This window comes from Brassica rapa, chromosome A08 (genome assembly GCF_000309985.2).
Source record: "Brassica rapa cultivar Chiifu-401-42 chromosome A08, CAAS_Brap_v3.01, whole genome shotgun sequence".
Taxonomy (NCBI): Eukaryota; Viridiplantae; Streptophyta; class Magnoliopsida; order Brassicales; family Brassicaceae; genus Brassica; species Brassica rapa.
Window position 1 is genome coordinate 22,812,990 of NC_024802.2, and position 13,176 is coordinate 22,826,165.

The window sequence follows — 13,176 nt, forward strand, 5'->3', positions numbered from 1 at the left end:
TTAGTTTAGAACCACTCGTCTCTCATTGTGCATTTCGTTTAACAACTCATCCGCGGTGTCAAGCTATTATATTGCTTTATGTTCCATATTCTACTCTATTTGTTGACGTTACTGGAGTTTACAAAACAAGTTACCGCAATTTCGTTATCCGGACAACATGTACTAGTCGGGTAAATTTCAGTTTTACTGTGTTTTTTACAGTCTTGAGTTCAAAAGCTACACCACCCGGAAGATTTTACCCAAAAAAAGACAAGCTAACTGGATATGAAAGAAGGATGAATCAATCAATCGAGGGAAGTGATCTTGTCTTCGTCAACATCAAAAGCTTTACGCGCTTGTTTCAGCTCTTCTTGCATTGCCAATAGTTCCCTACACCTGTTAAGTTTTGGCAAATCCTGCATCAAACCAAATTTAAAAAAAAAAGAACACCAGTCAGAGTCATACATGATATAGAATACAAAACCGTAGTAGCCAGACTGAGTGAGTGAGTAATATTACCTTGCGGATAAGATACAAGAAGTCATCAACCAGTAGCCTTCCTCGCTTTGTGCCAATCTCTTGAGCCTTATGTGTCTTAAAACATTAAGAAAATAAATCTCTTTCCAGGTTAGTTAAAAAAAGCTTATATCTAGTAGTAGAAAAAAAAGATGAGAGGAACTCAAATACCAAATCAGTGACGTATTCGACGACAATATCTTCAACAAGGGCAACAGTCTCAGGGAGAGGCTAAAAAGACAGAGGATCTTTGCATTAGTTTAACCATCCATATACCAAGATTTCAATAGATGTTGGTAAGATAAGCATCAGCGTAATTAAATACGCTTCAAAGTAACACCTTGAGGCATATCTATGTACGAGTGATTCACTAATATGAAGAAGAAAAGCTTACGTTCTGCTCATCGCCAAATCCATACATCATATGCTGCACTGTATATCACCAAAGATCAAAAAAGAAAACAAAAAAATGATAGAATACAAGAATGCAACCCAAAAAAAAAGAGAAAGAGAATCAACTTTGTACATTCTTTTTGGAAGAGGGGTTTGCGCTTTTCCGGCGCCTGAGAACTTCCGGCAGCTTTCGATTTAGACGATGACGCCGCCGCCGCTGCTGCTGTGTTACTCATCTTCTTCTTCTTCTTATTCCTAAAGTTCAACTAGTAGAAATATAGAATTCCAGAGTACATTCACGAATTCACCATAATCACCGCCAATGGATAAGCAATGAAGATTCGAAAGAGCAAAATTAAGAACAGAGGAACTCACCGGAGATGAACAGATGCGGATTTGCTTCTCCCCGTATAACAAGGTCAGTGGCAAATCGGCGACGATGATGAAAGTAGAGAGACTTCGGCTTAGCCTTTTGTGAGTTTAATACAAACATAAGTAAAGTACATTATTTACCTTTTTTATGCACTATGTTTTGGGCTTAAGACAGGCCCACTCAATACCCATGACTTCAAATGGATTGGTTTATTACCTTTTTCTTGTTGCCACAAAAAGACAAGTAATGGACACAATCTAATATCAATATTATATAACCTCTATAAATTAATACTTTATAAATTAATATACACTAAAAATTTCTATAAAATAATATAATTTTATAGTCCTAAATTAAATTTTTGGTTTAGTTAGTATATCAATAAATTAATATTTTTATAAATTAATAAAAAAATATAGTTTTAGTATAGTTCTAATATTACTAATTTATAGAGGTTTCTGAACAAAAAAACTAAAAAAGTAAATGAAAAAGAAATTAAATTTTAAACCCGGTTCTGTAAACAGAGTTTTAACTTTTAAGGGACAGTAAGAACCCATGCGTGTCAGTTTTATATTGGTTGAATACGTAAGGAAATTTTTTTCCGTGTATCTCTCTTCCTTCTCTTTCTCCCATTTGACAAAAAAAAAACTCTCCTCTGTGGGCGATGATGAAAACCAAATCAATACAGTGGTTTCTTGTGAATTCGAATTCAGTGAACCTAATGACTGGTTCAAACTTCGACGTCAAGCAGAGGATATAGTGAAACTGGATCAAGAGAGGTTGTGGTCTTGTGCCATGGATTTCGATCAAACATGATCCGTTTTTTTTCACTTACCCTTAAACCGAACTCTTTTCATCTTTTTCACATTAGAGTTTGATTAGATAGTGGGTGAATCTTGATTGCAATCAATACATGCTAACTTCAAATATGTATATTGAAGCCAAAGACTCTTCAAAGCTGTTTGCTTTTTTTTTTTCCAATTATCTAGTAAGACTTTAAGGGGTATGAGAATGAGAGTGTTTTGAATTTTTGGTTGTGGTGTTTCCATTGTTGCAGAGAGAGTGAAGGCAGTTTCTACTTTGGGAGACATGTTGTTGTGAAGCTAAATTATGGCCATATAGCTTTGGTATTATAGTTGGGTTGATGGTATAGTTTGACTTTTGAGGTTGGGTTAGTTTATAATCTTTAATGTTTTGTTTTTTTTTTAATTTCTAACTACATTTACATTTTTGGTAATGTATTCTAAACTGTATTTCATGGTACATGAGCATCCTTATATTTTTTGTCAACTAATTTAGTAAAAGTTTATATGCTCCATAAATATGTACATAAACCACAATAAAATTGCTATTATAGAGGAACAGAGACAACAAATGTTCAAAACTTCTCTGATCATCATTATATGTTAGGTCATGGCACAACTATGCAATAAACAATATTATAATAATTTTTGAAAATTTCTCAAAATCTGTGTGTTAACCTCTACAAAATATTCAGTTTTTGCATAAATGGTAAATATAATGAAGCCTATAATTTTTAATGTTTTTTTTTTAATTTCTAACCACATTCTATATTTTTGGTAATGTATTCTAAATTGTATTTCACGGTACATGGACATCCTTATATTTTTTGTCAACTAATTTAGTAAAATTTCATAGGCTCCATAAATAAGTACACAAACCACAATAAAATTGGCATTCTAGAGAAACAGAGACAACAAAGATTCAAAACCTCTCTGACCATCATCATATGTTAGTTCATGATACAACTATGCTCTAAAACAATATTGTCATATTTTTTGAATTTTTTTTAAAATCTGTGTGTTAACCTCTACAAAATATTCAGTTTTTGAGTAAATGATAAATATAATGAAGTCTATAATCTTTAATGTTATTTTAAAATTTCTAACTACATTCTAAAATTTTGTTAATGTATTCTAAACTATATTTCATGGTACATGAATATCGTTTTATTATTTTATCAATTAATTTAGTAAAATTTCATATTCTTCCTAAATGAATTGACAAACCACAATAAAATTGTTATTTTTGAGAAACGAAAATAACAAAGATTTCAAACTTATATGAACATTATCATATGTTAGCTCATGATATAACAATGCATTAAAACCTTGAAATAGTAAGATCTAAGTTCTCAGAGAATAACTCTTAGTATGTACTAAATATAAAATATTACTAATTAAAAGTATTTTAAACATTATCTAAATATAAATTTTAGGAGATAAAACAAATTTTTTTAACAATCTACTCTCTCTCCCGTTGGATAGAACCACAAAATCTTGAACACGTCACATGGGTTGGTTTGTCCACCTATATCCATTTATACATTATGATGTGGCAGTCTTGTCCTGGTGGTCCCACGTGGATATTGTAAGAAATTGCATTTAAATTTAATAACTTTTAAAATAATTTTTTTCATTTGTAGCAAATAAACTTAAATTCTGTGAAATACTATTTAATTTATTTTTAGTACGGTGTTAAGGCCTAAATAACTTTTTTTGGTTAACACTCGAGGGCTAGATAACTTAAATGTTTTCCTGTCATTTTTGAAATGAAATACTATACTACATTTATAAAAACATTTGTTTTTTAGTAAAATTTAATATGCTTCCTAAATATAATATTCCCCATTTATAAAAGCATTAAATGTTTTTTACTAAAATTTAATATGCTCTCTAAATGTAATATTCCCCATTTATAAAAACATTAAATGTTGAAAGTCGGCAAAATTTTAGAACCAATGTCCATTGCTTATGGGGGGACCCGTGTGGGGTAAAACGTGTTGGATGGATAACTCACGCGTGTTACACGTATGTATGTGTGACGACGTTCGCAGTTCGCCTAGAATTCTTCATTTTATAAATTTTTCTTTATAATTCGTTCTTTCTCCCAAAACATTAACAAAAACAAATATCGCAAAGAAAGAAGAGAAAGAGAAAAGTCTTGTGTGTTTTTCTATTTTAAAGAGAAACGAAAATATAGCATTGAAAGATCTCAACACAGAAATAATAAATTGAAGTGAGAATCAGAAGAATCCAAATTCAATAATAAAAGCTTTTTTTTTATATAAATAAGGAAACAGAACAAAAGGATGGATAGTTTGTGTCTGAATCCCGGCTTACTTCCAGCGGTTGTGGAGGAGTTGTTGAAGTGAGAGCAACCGCATCGCAGCGAAAAAAGAGACCTTTTGGGTTCTCTTTCAAACACCCATTGACGCCCTTTTGGTCACGCGGTGGTGGAATTGCGTGGAGAAGACGAAGCGGCTTGGCTTTGGATGAAGCTGTTCTGGATGATTCGAGACAGACAATCGCGGAGGAGGAGCCATCGGAGAGGCGAAATGGGAGCTGGATTTCGAAGATCTTGGATGTGCAGTCTATGTGGAGAGATGGAGAGCTAGACGAAGAAGAAGAACTGGACGACGCCGTATTGTCTGAAGCTGAAGAGGATGTATGTTCGGTTTTGGAAGATGATGGTGACGAAGAAAACAAATTTCAGATGCACAGAGAATCATTCTCTAAATTGCTCAAGAGGGTCTCCTTGTCCGAATCAAAACTCTACGCCCAAATGTCTTATTTGGGAAACTTGGCTTATTCCATTTCAAAGATCAAGGTTCCGACTTTATCCATCCATAATGTGTCTACTACATTACATTATTCGACATTGTTTTTTTTTTGTATTGATATATATCATTCTCTTGTCTGGAATTTTCTAATTCAGCCTGCGAATCTGTCCAAGTATTACGGCCTTAGGTTCGTAACTTCATCAGCTGAGAAAACAGAGTTAGCTTTAAAGGCTCAAGTTTCAGGTGAGACCAAGCCAAAGGAGGAGGATGATGAAGAAGAAGAAGAAACTGAAGATCGCATGATTAGTGCATCTGCTGCATATGAGGTTGTTGCATCAGCTGCTTCTTACCTTCAGTCTCGTACCACCAACATTCTTCCTTTCACTGATGAGGAGGAATCGTCATCTTCTTCTTCTTTAACCAGCTCTGTTACTTGTGTTGTTGCTGCTGAGGAAGATGTCAAACAAGCTGTTGCTGACGATTTGAAATCCACCATCTCCTCTCCTTGTGATTGGTTTATTTGCGATGATGATCAAACTCTCACCAGATTCTTTGTCATTCAGGTAATTAAACAAAAACAAAAAAGGTTCAAATCCTCTTGAGTTTTCATTTCTCTTATGATGATGTTATTATTATCAAATGTGCGTGCTTGTAGGGATCGGAATCTCTAGCTTCTTGGCAAGCAAACCTTCTCTTTGAGCCAATTGAATTTGAGGAACTGGATGGTGCCATTGTTCACAGAGGAATATACGAAGTTCAAGCCCACATCAAAGCCCATGGAAACCGAGCTAAGTTCCGTTTCACCGGACATTCGTTAGGGGGAAGCTTGTCTCTATTACTAAACCTCATGTTACTGGTTCGAGGTGAAGTACCTGCTTCTTCTTTACTCCCTGTTATTACATTTGGTGCGCCCTTTGTACTATGTGGAGGCGACCGTCTTCTTAAAAAGCTTGGGTTGCCTAAAAGCCACGTTCAAGCCATCATAATGCACCGTGACATTGTCCCAAGAGCCTTTTCTTGTAACTACCCTTACCATGTAGCAGAGCTTCTCAAAGCTGTGAACGGCAACTTCCGTAGCCATCCTTGTCTTACCAAGCAGAGTATGTTGTATTCTCCCATGGGGGAGCTTCTAATCCTTCAACCGGATGAGTCATTCTCTCCAGGACACGATCTTCTTCCTCCAGGAAATGGTTTATATCTTCTAACCGGTGGTGGTTTTGAATCACTGGATGAGGAGGAGGAGGAACAACGGTTGAGAGCTGCGCACACGGTTTTCTTGAACACGCCACATCCTCTCGATATCCTTAGCGACAGATCAGCTTACGGGTCGAGCGGGACCATACAAAGGGATCATGACATGAACTCATACCTGAAAGCGGTTAGGAGTGTGATAAGAAAAGAAGTGAGTCAGATAAGGAGGTTGAAGAGGGAGCATCGTCGGAGTCTCTGGTGGCCTATTCTGGTGGCCACAGAAAGCGGGAGGACCTCGGAGACTGCGATTGGCAACGGACAAATCAGCGGTCAGGATTTCTCGGGGATGATGAAGACAGGAAGAAAGTCTTTGCAGAGGTTTAGCCGCCTTGTGGCGTCTCAACATATGCCTTTGATCCTTGTTCTCTTGTTTCCGGTTAAGTTGTTGTTCCTTGAAGCTTTCAACGTCCTTAGTTTCCGTTGAATTGTTTTTCTTTTGGCGGGTTAAGGTCGTCTGATGATGATACCGGTTAAGCCGGGTTCGGTAATGACCGGTTTAGATCATTCTTTATTCATTTCATATTTGTTTGTTTTGTTGCGTTTATGCAGTAAATGGAATATAAGGGTATCGAAAGGACGAGAGTCCTGACCAAAGTAGTAACTTTAATTCTAACCCATCTCTTTTTGTGTCCCACCAATGACCATCTACAGTTTCTTGTTTCTTTATGCTGTAAGCTCTGATGATCAAAGAATCACAATCCCAAATAATAAATGTTAAGATCTGATTCGTGTGTGTCTGTCCACCACCAAACATCACAACAAATCTAATCAAATCGCCACCACCATTGCTTTATAATGAAGCCAACATCATCAGAAAGTTTTCAAGAACCTAAATTGCAAAGTACTAGTGAGAAGAGAGAAGAATGGTGGGTGAGAAAGTGATTGTTGATGAAGTCGAGACAAGAGCAGACGCTTATAGAGTGGCGTACGTGATCCATTTCTTGTTGGGTGCTGGTAGTTTAATACCATGGAACGCTTTGATCACTGCCGTTGATTACTTTGGCTACTTGTATCCCGACAAGCATGTGGAGAAGACTTTCACCGTGGCTTACATGAGTTGCTCGGTCCTTGTTCTGGTTTTGATGATGACTTGGAACACAAGGTTGAGCCATAGACTGAGGTTGAACTTGGGTTTTTCCATGTTCATCATCTCCATGATGGTGTCGCCGATCATAGATTGGGTTTGGAAAGGTGAAGATAATGAGAATATATCTTATCTCTTGATGGTTGGGTCAGTCGTGCTCTGTGGTTTAGCTGATGGATTGGTCGGAGGAAGTTTGATCGGTTCAGCCGGAAAGCTTCCTAGACAGTACATGCAAGCAATTTTTGCCGGGACTGCCTCTTCAGGTAAACCTCTTTTAATTCCATTTAAAAATGGCATTATACACATACTACGTACTTGATTCTGACCACCATATATATACTATTTTGAGGCTAGTTTTTTTTTATAAAAAATAATAGTTGTATGTATAAGGCTATCGTTATGTTGTTAGTAATTAATTATTTAGAAAGTATTCAGTATATATAAATAATTAAACAAGTAGCCTCAAAATAACAAAATTAACTTTAATCTTATACTATTTTCCCCCGTTTTTGTTAGGTATTCTCGTTTCGGTCCTTAGGATTACGACTAAAGCTTCGCTGCCACAGACACCGCAGGGGATGCGAACCAGTGCTCATTGCTACTTCATAGTGAGCTCCACCATCCTACTATGCTGCCTCCTTTGCTGTAACGTGCTATACAAGTTACCAGTGATGCAACTACACCTTAGTCTTCATCAACCTTTGTATTCGAATCTAACAGTATGGATGGTTGGGAGGAAGATCAAGTGGCCAGCCTCGGGTATTCTGATAATCTATACTGTTACCTTATCTATATTTCCAGGATTTCTAGCAGAGAATCTGAAGTCCCAACTTCTCCAGAGTTGGTATCCTATTTTGCTCATCACAGTCTACAACATCTCTGATTTCGTTGGCAAGTCGCTCACCGCCCTCTACCTATGGCAGAATATAAAATCTGCTACTTGGGCTTGTATCATTAGGCTTCTCTTTTACCCTCTCTTCTCTGCGTGTTTACGTGGACCGCATTGGCTTAGAACAGAAGTGCCAGTGGTTGTTCTGACGTTCATGCTAGGCCTCACCAACGGCTATCTCACTAGTGTCCTCATGATCATGGCTCCCAAAACGGTCCATGCATCAGAAGCAGAACTTGCGGCAGTCTTCATGGTTGTTTTTCTAGGAATAGGTCTTGTTTGTGGCTCAGTTCTTGGCTGGGTCTGGCTCATCTGAACTTATTCTCTGCATCCAACTGTTCATTATAAAACTATAAATGAATGGTGTTACAACTATATATACTATGATTTTCAAAAAAATATAATTGATTAATGCCCTTTTTCAAAAAAATAAAATAAATATATATATATATATATATATTATAAACTCCTGTGCCAAGTATCATTACAAAATATAAAACATTTATCTCTTTACAAATACATAACCCAGTAACACCCGTTAAAAATACTCATTGACTGATTTACATGGTTATTTTACTATGAGATTTTTAGTAAACAAGTTTTATAGTTGTCAAAACTCAATATAGGTAATACATGTATGTAAATGAATTTACAAGTCATCTGAACAGGCAAAACAAATTACAGCACAGGGAAAATCTTACAAGATTAGTAAAATAATTACTGGAAAATTCTTATTACAGCTTACATGAGGATATATTATAGGAGGAGCATAAACGAAGAATATAGATATTACTTTATTTTTTTTTTGAAAACTGGCCTTCAAGAATATAGATATTATGTTATCCAAATAAAACAAAGACAACTGAAAGGGAAAGTTAACTCATCGCGAAGACCTTTTTAAGTTGGACTCTCTCTCTCTCTCATGTGTTGTTGTTCTCTGAGAGAAACAAGAAACAGAGTAAAACATTTTAAAAAAGCAGAGCTTAGAGCGCCTTTCCGCTAAACTCAAACGCAGAGACGGAGAGATGGGAGATGTAATATTATTCATCGAAGATAGTAGCGATTTAAAATCGAATTTCTCACGCTGCAGAATCTGTCACGAAGAAGAACCCGAGAGCTACTTTGAAGCTCCTTGTTCTTGCTCAGGCACCCTCAAGGTATCGAAATATCAACATCTCAATTTTGAAATAAGCTTATCTTTATTGTAAAACTATTTTGTCAGTATGAAAAGATGTTTCGTTTGATCAGTTTGCGCACAGAGATTGCATACAACGATGGTGCGATGAGAAAGGAAACACCATTTGTGAAATATGTCTCCAGGTTTGACCATTTCTCATCCAAATTTTCAAAAAAATAAATAAATCAATAAGTTCGAATATTACTATTTCGGGAACGATTTGATTCTTTGATGTTTTTAAATAATTTGTTTTCATCTTGTCTTTAAAAAAGAAAAATTGATCGTTATCTCCTTGTTTGTTTATTCTAAGACAATTACGTGTTTCAAAGATATACTCCTTCGTGTCGTGTCCCGTAATCTTTTTTTTTTGCATCATCAGAAAGAAAAATATTCGAGTCTCTTTAAAATATCGTAATCAATGAGCCAATGCCATCCTGTTAATCATATCTTATTCGAGTTATTTATTTATTTAATCTACATATTCAATGAGTTTGGAACAGATATGGTAACTGGATCATCGTTTTATGGGACCCATTAAACTTTTGTGCACGTATTTATTTTCTAATCATGGCTGGATAACTAGGAATTTCATGAAAAAGGATTTTTAAGTTAAAAAAAAAAGAAAGCATCAGACACTCCTGTCCGGTTTTGATGTTAATTTGCTAGTTCTCAATATTTTCGGTCTAATAAGTCTTCGCTTTAGTCTCAGATTTTAGCAATTTACTATATTATGTATCTGTATTCTGAAAAACATGACGTCTTAATCAGCTAATTTCGTTTCTTTATTATAACGTAACCACTTCAATTTTACGATAGATAAAGTCATAAAGATAAATCAGCTTTCAGTTAGATTTTCCAATTGGTTTGCTTGGAGTGTTTTTTAAAAAGATCGATTTAACAGAATATGTATTTCTGTTAATGCAGTTAGAGTTAACATTATAAAATTATATATTGTATTGCAGGAGTATAAACCTGGATATACCACAACTTCAAAACCATCTCGTTTTATTGAAGCAGCAGTAACAATCAGGTAATTAATTTTCTCAAAATTAACTTAAAAGTTTGGATTAAGCTTCAAATATTATAGTTACATTTTTAGGTTTGTTGTTCAAGTTTATTTAAATCACCCACGCGCAGAGAGATAGATTAAACTTTCATTATTCCTATGATTCAAAACGAATCAACTTTTCTTTCTTTTAATTTATGAGAAGTGGGAATTTACATAGAGTGAGGAGACAAAATGAAGGAAGAAGAAATAGAAGATTAGTGGATAGAACTGAATCAGATTTTCAAGAATGCAACTCTGATGCTGGCAGGGGCGCTTCTTGTTGTCGATACTTGGCTCTCCTTGTAAGTACTAATACATTTCACGTAATATGATGAGTTCAGACTAATTAGATATAGAGTTGTAGGCTTTAGAAATGATTAGTTAAACTAAATTATGAGATTATAAGAAATACCTTTGGTTTCGTGAGGTCTAAATCAGAGAGGTGGACCACTACTATTGACTAAACATGACGTTTAAGATTTGCATGATTGTTAACCACGCACAAAAAGACATCCACTCGGTTATTATTTTCTATACGCAACTCTAAACAAAAGCTGGTGAAACGACTGTCTGATAAATGATAACAAACGGGGTACTAAAATATTCAAAGAAAAATAATTTTTTTTTTTGTTTTGAAAACATGGAAAGTAAATATCACCATCGATTGTATTTTTGAAACAACTTTTTTTCAAACAACTTAATAAGCTTTCAAACGCATGCTTTTTTAGCAAAAAAAATACTGCTTAATAAGCTTTTAACCACGCTGCATGCGTGCAACTTCTGATCTACGACGTTAGGTAAAAGAAAAAGAAGGAAGATTAGAGATATGGTCAGGCTTCGTGACAAAAGATAGACGCTATATAAGGTTTGGTGGGTTTTTTTTGGTCGACCAAGAACCTTACGTATAATCCTTCAATAAGAGAACCCTTTGGTCTCACGGTGAGAGTCAGACTCTCACCTAACCAAAAGAAAAACTTTTATTCTTTTGGAACCCACAGAATATCTGTTATGGTTCACAGTTGTTAGTGGTCATATTGCCCATGATGTTGTGTCGTTTCATATAAGCTTTAACAAAGCTTTAACGCGTTTGTTAAAGCTATATATGCATGTCCAAATTGAACCGAACCAAGTTTATTTTGACGAAATATCCTATCATAACATATCTATTCTTATGGAACCTCTTTTATGGCGTGGCATTGGAATTAATATATGAACTTTTTTTTTGCAGTTCTCGGTGGTTTTGTTGATAAAGCATGCGTTTGATGTGGTTTATGGAGCCAACGAGTATCCCTTTACGATTTTCACGGTAAATTGAGTTTCATTGATTTTATAAAGGACAATTCTCTCAAATAGTATTTTTTAAGTTTTTGTCACAAAAATAGTCCCCAAAAAATAAATGACTAAAATAACATTTTTTATTTTGAAAATTTTAATTTTAATTTTCTTTTAAGAAAAAATTTGAACTCATCCCTAAAACTCAACCCTTTAACTCTAAACCTTAATACATATTTACTCTTCAATAAAACATTTTTTGATCCTTTTCTTTTCTAAAAGTCTATTTTTATAAAAATAAACTAAAAAGGACTATATAATAGAATTTCTCTTCTACAAATGATTGGCTAAATTTGATATTCTTAGTAGAATTTAATTACTATATAGGTTTGTATTAGTTAAAATTATTAATTGGATGGGAAAATCAATGGCAGGTATTCGCATTGAAGGCCATTGGTATACTATTGCCAATGCTCGTTATCATTCGGACTGTCGCAGCTATCCAGAGCAGTCTCCGACACCAATTCCTCGTAAGCTCCCAAAGTTATCTATTTCAGAGTTGGTTAAGTTTGGTTTAATATTTAACCAAAACATGAATAAATTAGTAAATAATGGTAACACTAGTCTACTTGTAACAATACGTAGTTGGACTTCTGTGTCTCTATGTTAACTTTTTGTTGTTGGGATATTTTATTAGGAATCTGAAGAAGATGCGTTGTCCTCTGAAGAAGAAGATCATGGTTTGGAGGAGGAAGAGCAACAGCAACATTTGGCTTAATTCTTTTCCTCTGCAAACCTTGTCTTTTTTTATGAAAACAAACATATTTCAAAATAGGAATCTTTGACCACTAGCAAATGTAAATTTTTATGTTAAGAATCATAAGATAGCTTTAATCAGAAACCCACAATATATATAATTAGCAGTGCCGGTTTAGATAGGGGCAAGCGGTATGACTGTCCCGGATCCAATCTCTTACCCCTTATTTTTTAATAGATAAGAGTCTAATTTTTTTTTAAAATACATGTATTTTTATATTAAGAATAAAAAAAGGGTCTAAATTTTTTATAAGAAAGTATTTTTTATTTTTATAAATTTATTTTTAAAGTATTTTGAAAAAAATATATCTATCAGATTTTAAAAGAAAAAATAATAATTTGAAAATTTAAATTTTTTTTTTGCCTCAGAGTCCATTTTACTGTTGAGCTGGGCCCTGATAATTAGAGGATAAAACATTTTTCTTGCCTTCATAGTTCATCCCACGTCTCACGTTCTGTGTCACCTACAGGGAGCTGGAATCGATTATGGCATCTGAATTAATGATTTTTCTACTGCAAAAATAGAGACGACAGGTGGAGAGTTAGACGGTAGACGGTAGTGATCCGATGGGGATTTAAAGATTATGAAAAACATAAATACCCTTTTCCAGTTAAAATAAAAATAAAGTGTGGCTGCTGGGATTCGAGCCCAGGTCTCCACGGCCACAACGTGGAATTCTCACCACTAAACTACAACCATTTTGTTGGCAGCTAGCATATATTATATTTACTAATCCGGATACATTTTCTGGTCCAAATACTTTTTTTTTTCCTGTTTTGTAAATGCAAAATGGA

The 13,176-nt window shown here is 34.7% G+C and overlaps 3 protein-coding genes and 1 non-coding gene across 12 annotated transcripts; 3 read left to right on the forward strand and 1 right to left on the reverse strand.

Moving 5' to 3' along the window:
* Window positions 1–117: 117 nt before the first annotated feature.
* LOC103836646 (transcription initiation factor TFIID subunit 13) lies at window positions 118–1,381 on the reverse strand. 7 transcript variants are annotated; one of them, XM_009112937.3, is made up of 7 exons: window positions 1,318–1,374; window positions 1,264–1,283; window positions 1,022–1,154; window positions 890–927; window positions 667–726; window positions 499–573; window positions 118–395 (listed from the first exon to the last, which is right to left on the reverse strand). In XM_009112937.3, the coding sequence occupies exons 3-7, from the start codon at window positions 1,122–1,124 to the stop codon at window positions 285–287; spliced, it is 387 nt and encodes a 128-aa protein (XP_009111185.2). In that variant the 5' UTR covers window positions 1,125–1,154; window positions 1,264–1,283; window positions 1,318–1,374; the 3' UTR covers window positions 118–284. The 7 variants fall into 7 exon arrangements, with proteins under 7 accessions (XP_009111185.2, XP_009111189.1, XP_009111190.1 ...); XM_009112941.3 differs by having other exon boundaries at window positions 1,022–1,143; window positions 1,318–1,348; XM_009112942.3 differs by having other exon boundaries at window positions 1,022–1,136; window positions 1,264–1,381.
* Window positions 1,382–4,164: 2,783 nt separating this feature from the next.
* On the forward strand, window positions 4,165–6,727 carry LOC103836694. The gene is made up of 3 exons (XR_004450426.1): window positions 4,165–4,891; window positions 5,000–5,407; window positions 5,500–6,727. It is a non-coding gene; the product is annotated as a phospholipase A1 PLIP2, chloroplastic (transcript).
* Window positions 6,728–6,958: 231 nt separating this feature from the next.
* LOC103836648 (equilibrative nucleotide transporter 8) lies at window positions 6,959–8,860 on the forward strand. The gene is made up of 2 exons (XM_009112946.3): window positions 6,959–7,442; window positions 7,696–8,860. The coding sequence occupies exons 1-2, from the start codon at window positions 6,959–6,961 to the stop codon at window positions 8,382–8,384; spliced, it is 1,173 nt and encodes a 390-aa protein (XP_009111194.1). The 3' UTR covers window positions 8,385–8,860.
* A 1-nt stretch (window position 8,861) lies between these two features.
* LOC103836647 lies at window positions 8,862–12,480 on the forward strand. Of its 3 annotated transcripts, none has more exons than XM_009112943.2 (7): window positions 8,862–9,225; window positions 9,317–9,388; window positions 10,208–10,275; window positions 10,454–10,595; window positions 11,522–11,599; window positions 12,000–12,095; window positions 12,263–12,480. In XM_009112943.2, exons 1-7 carry the CDS (start codon window positions 9,094–9,096, stop codon window positions 12,341–12,343), a joined length of 669 nt encoding a protein of 222 aa, XP_009111191.1. In that variant the 5' UTR covers window positions 8,862–9,093; the 3' UTR covers window positions 12,344–12,480. The 3 variants fall into 3 exon arrangements, with proteins under 3 accessions (XP_009111191.1, XP_009111192.1, XP_009111193.1); XM_009112944.2 differs by having other exon boundaries at window positions 10,457–10,595; XM_009112945.2 differs by having other exon boundaries at window positions 10,472–10,595.
* The last annotated feature ends 696 nt before the right edge of the window (window positions 12,481–13,176 follow it).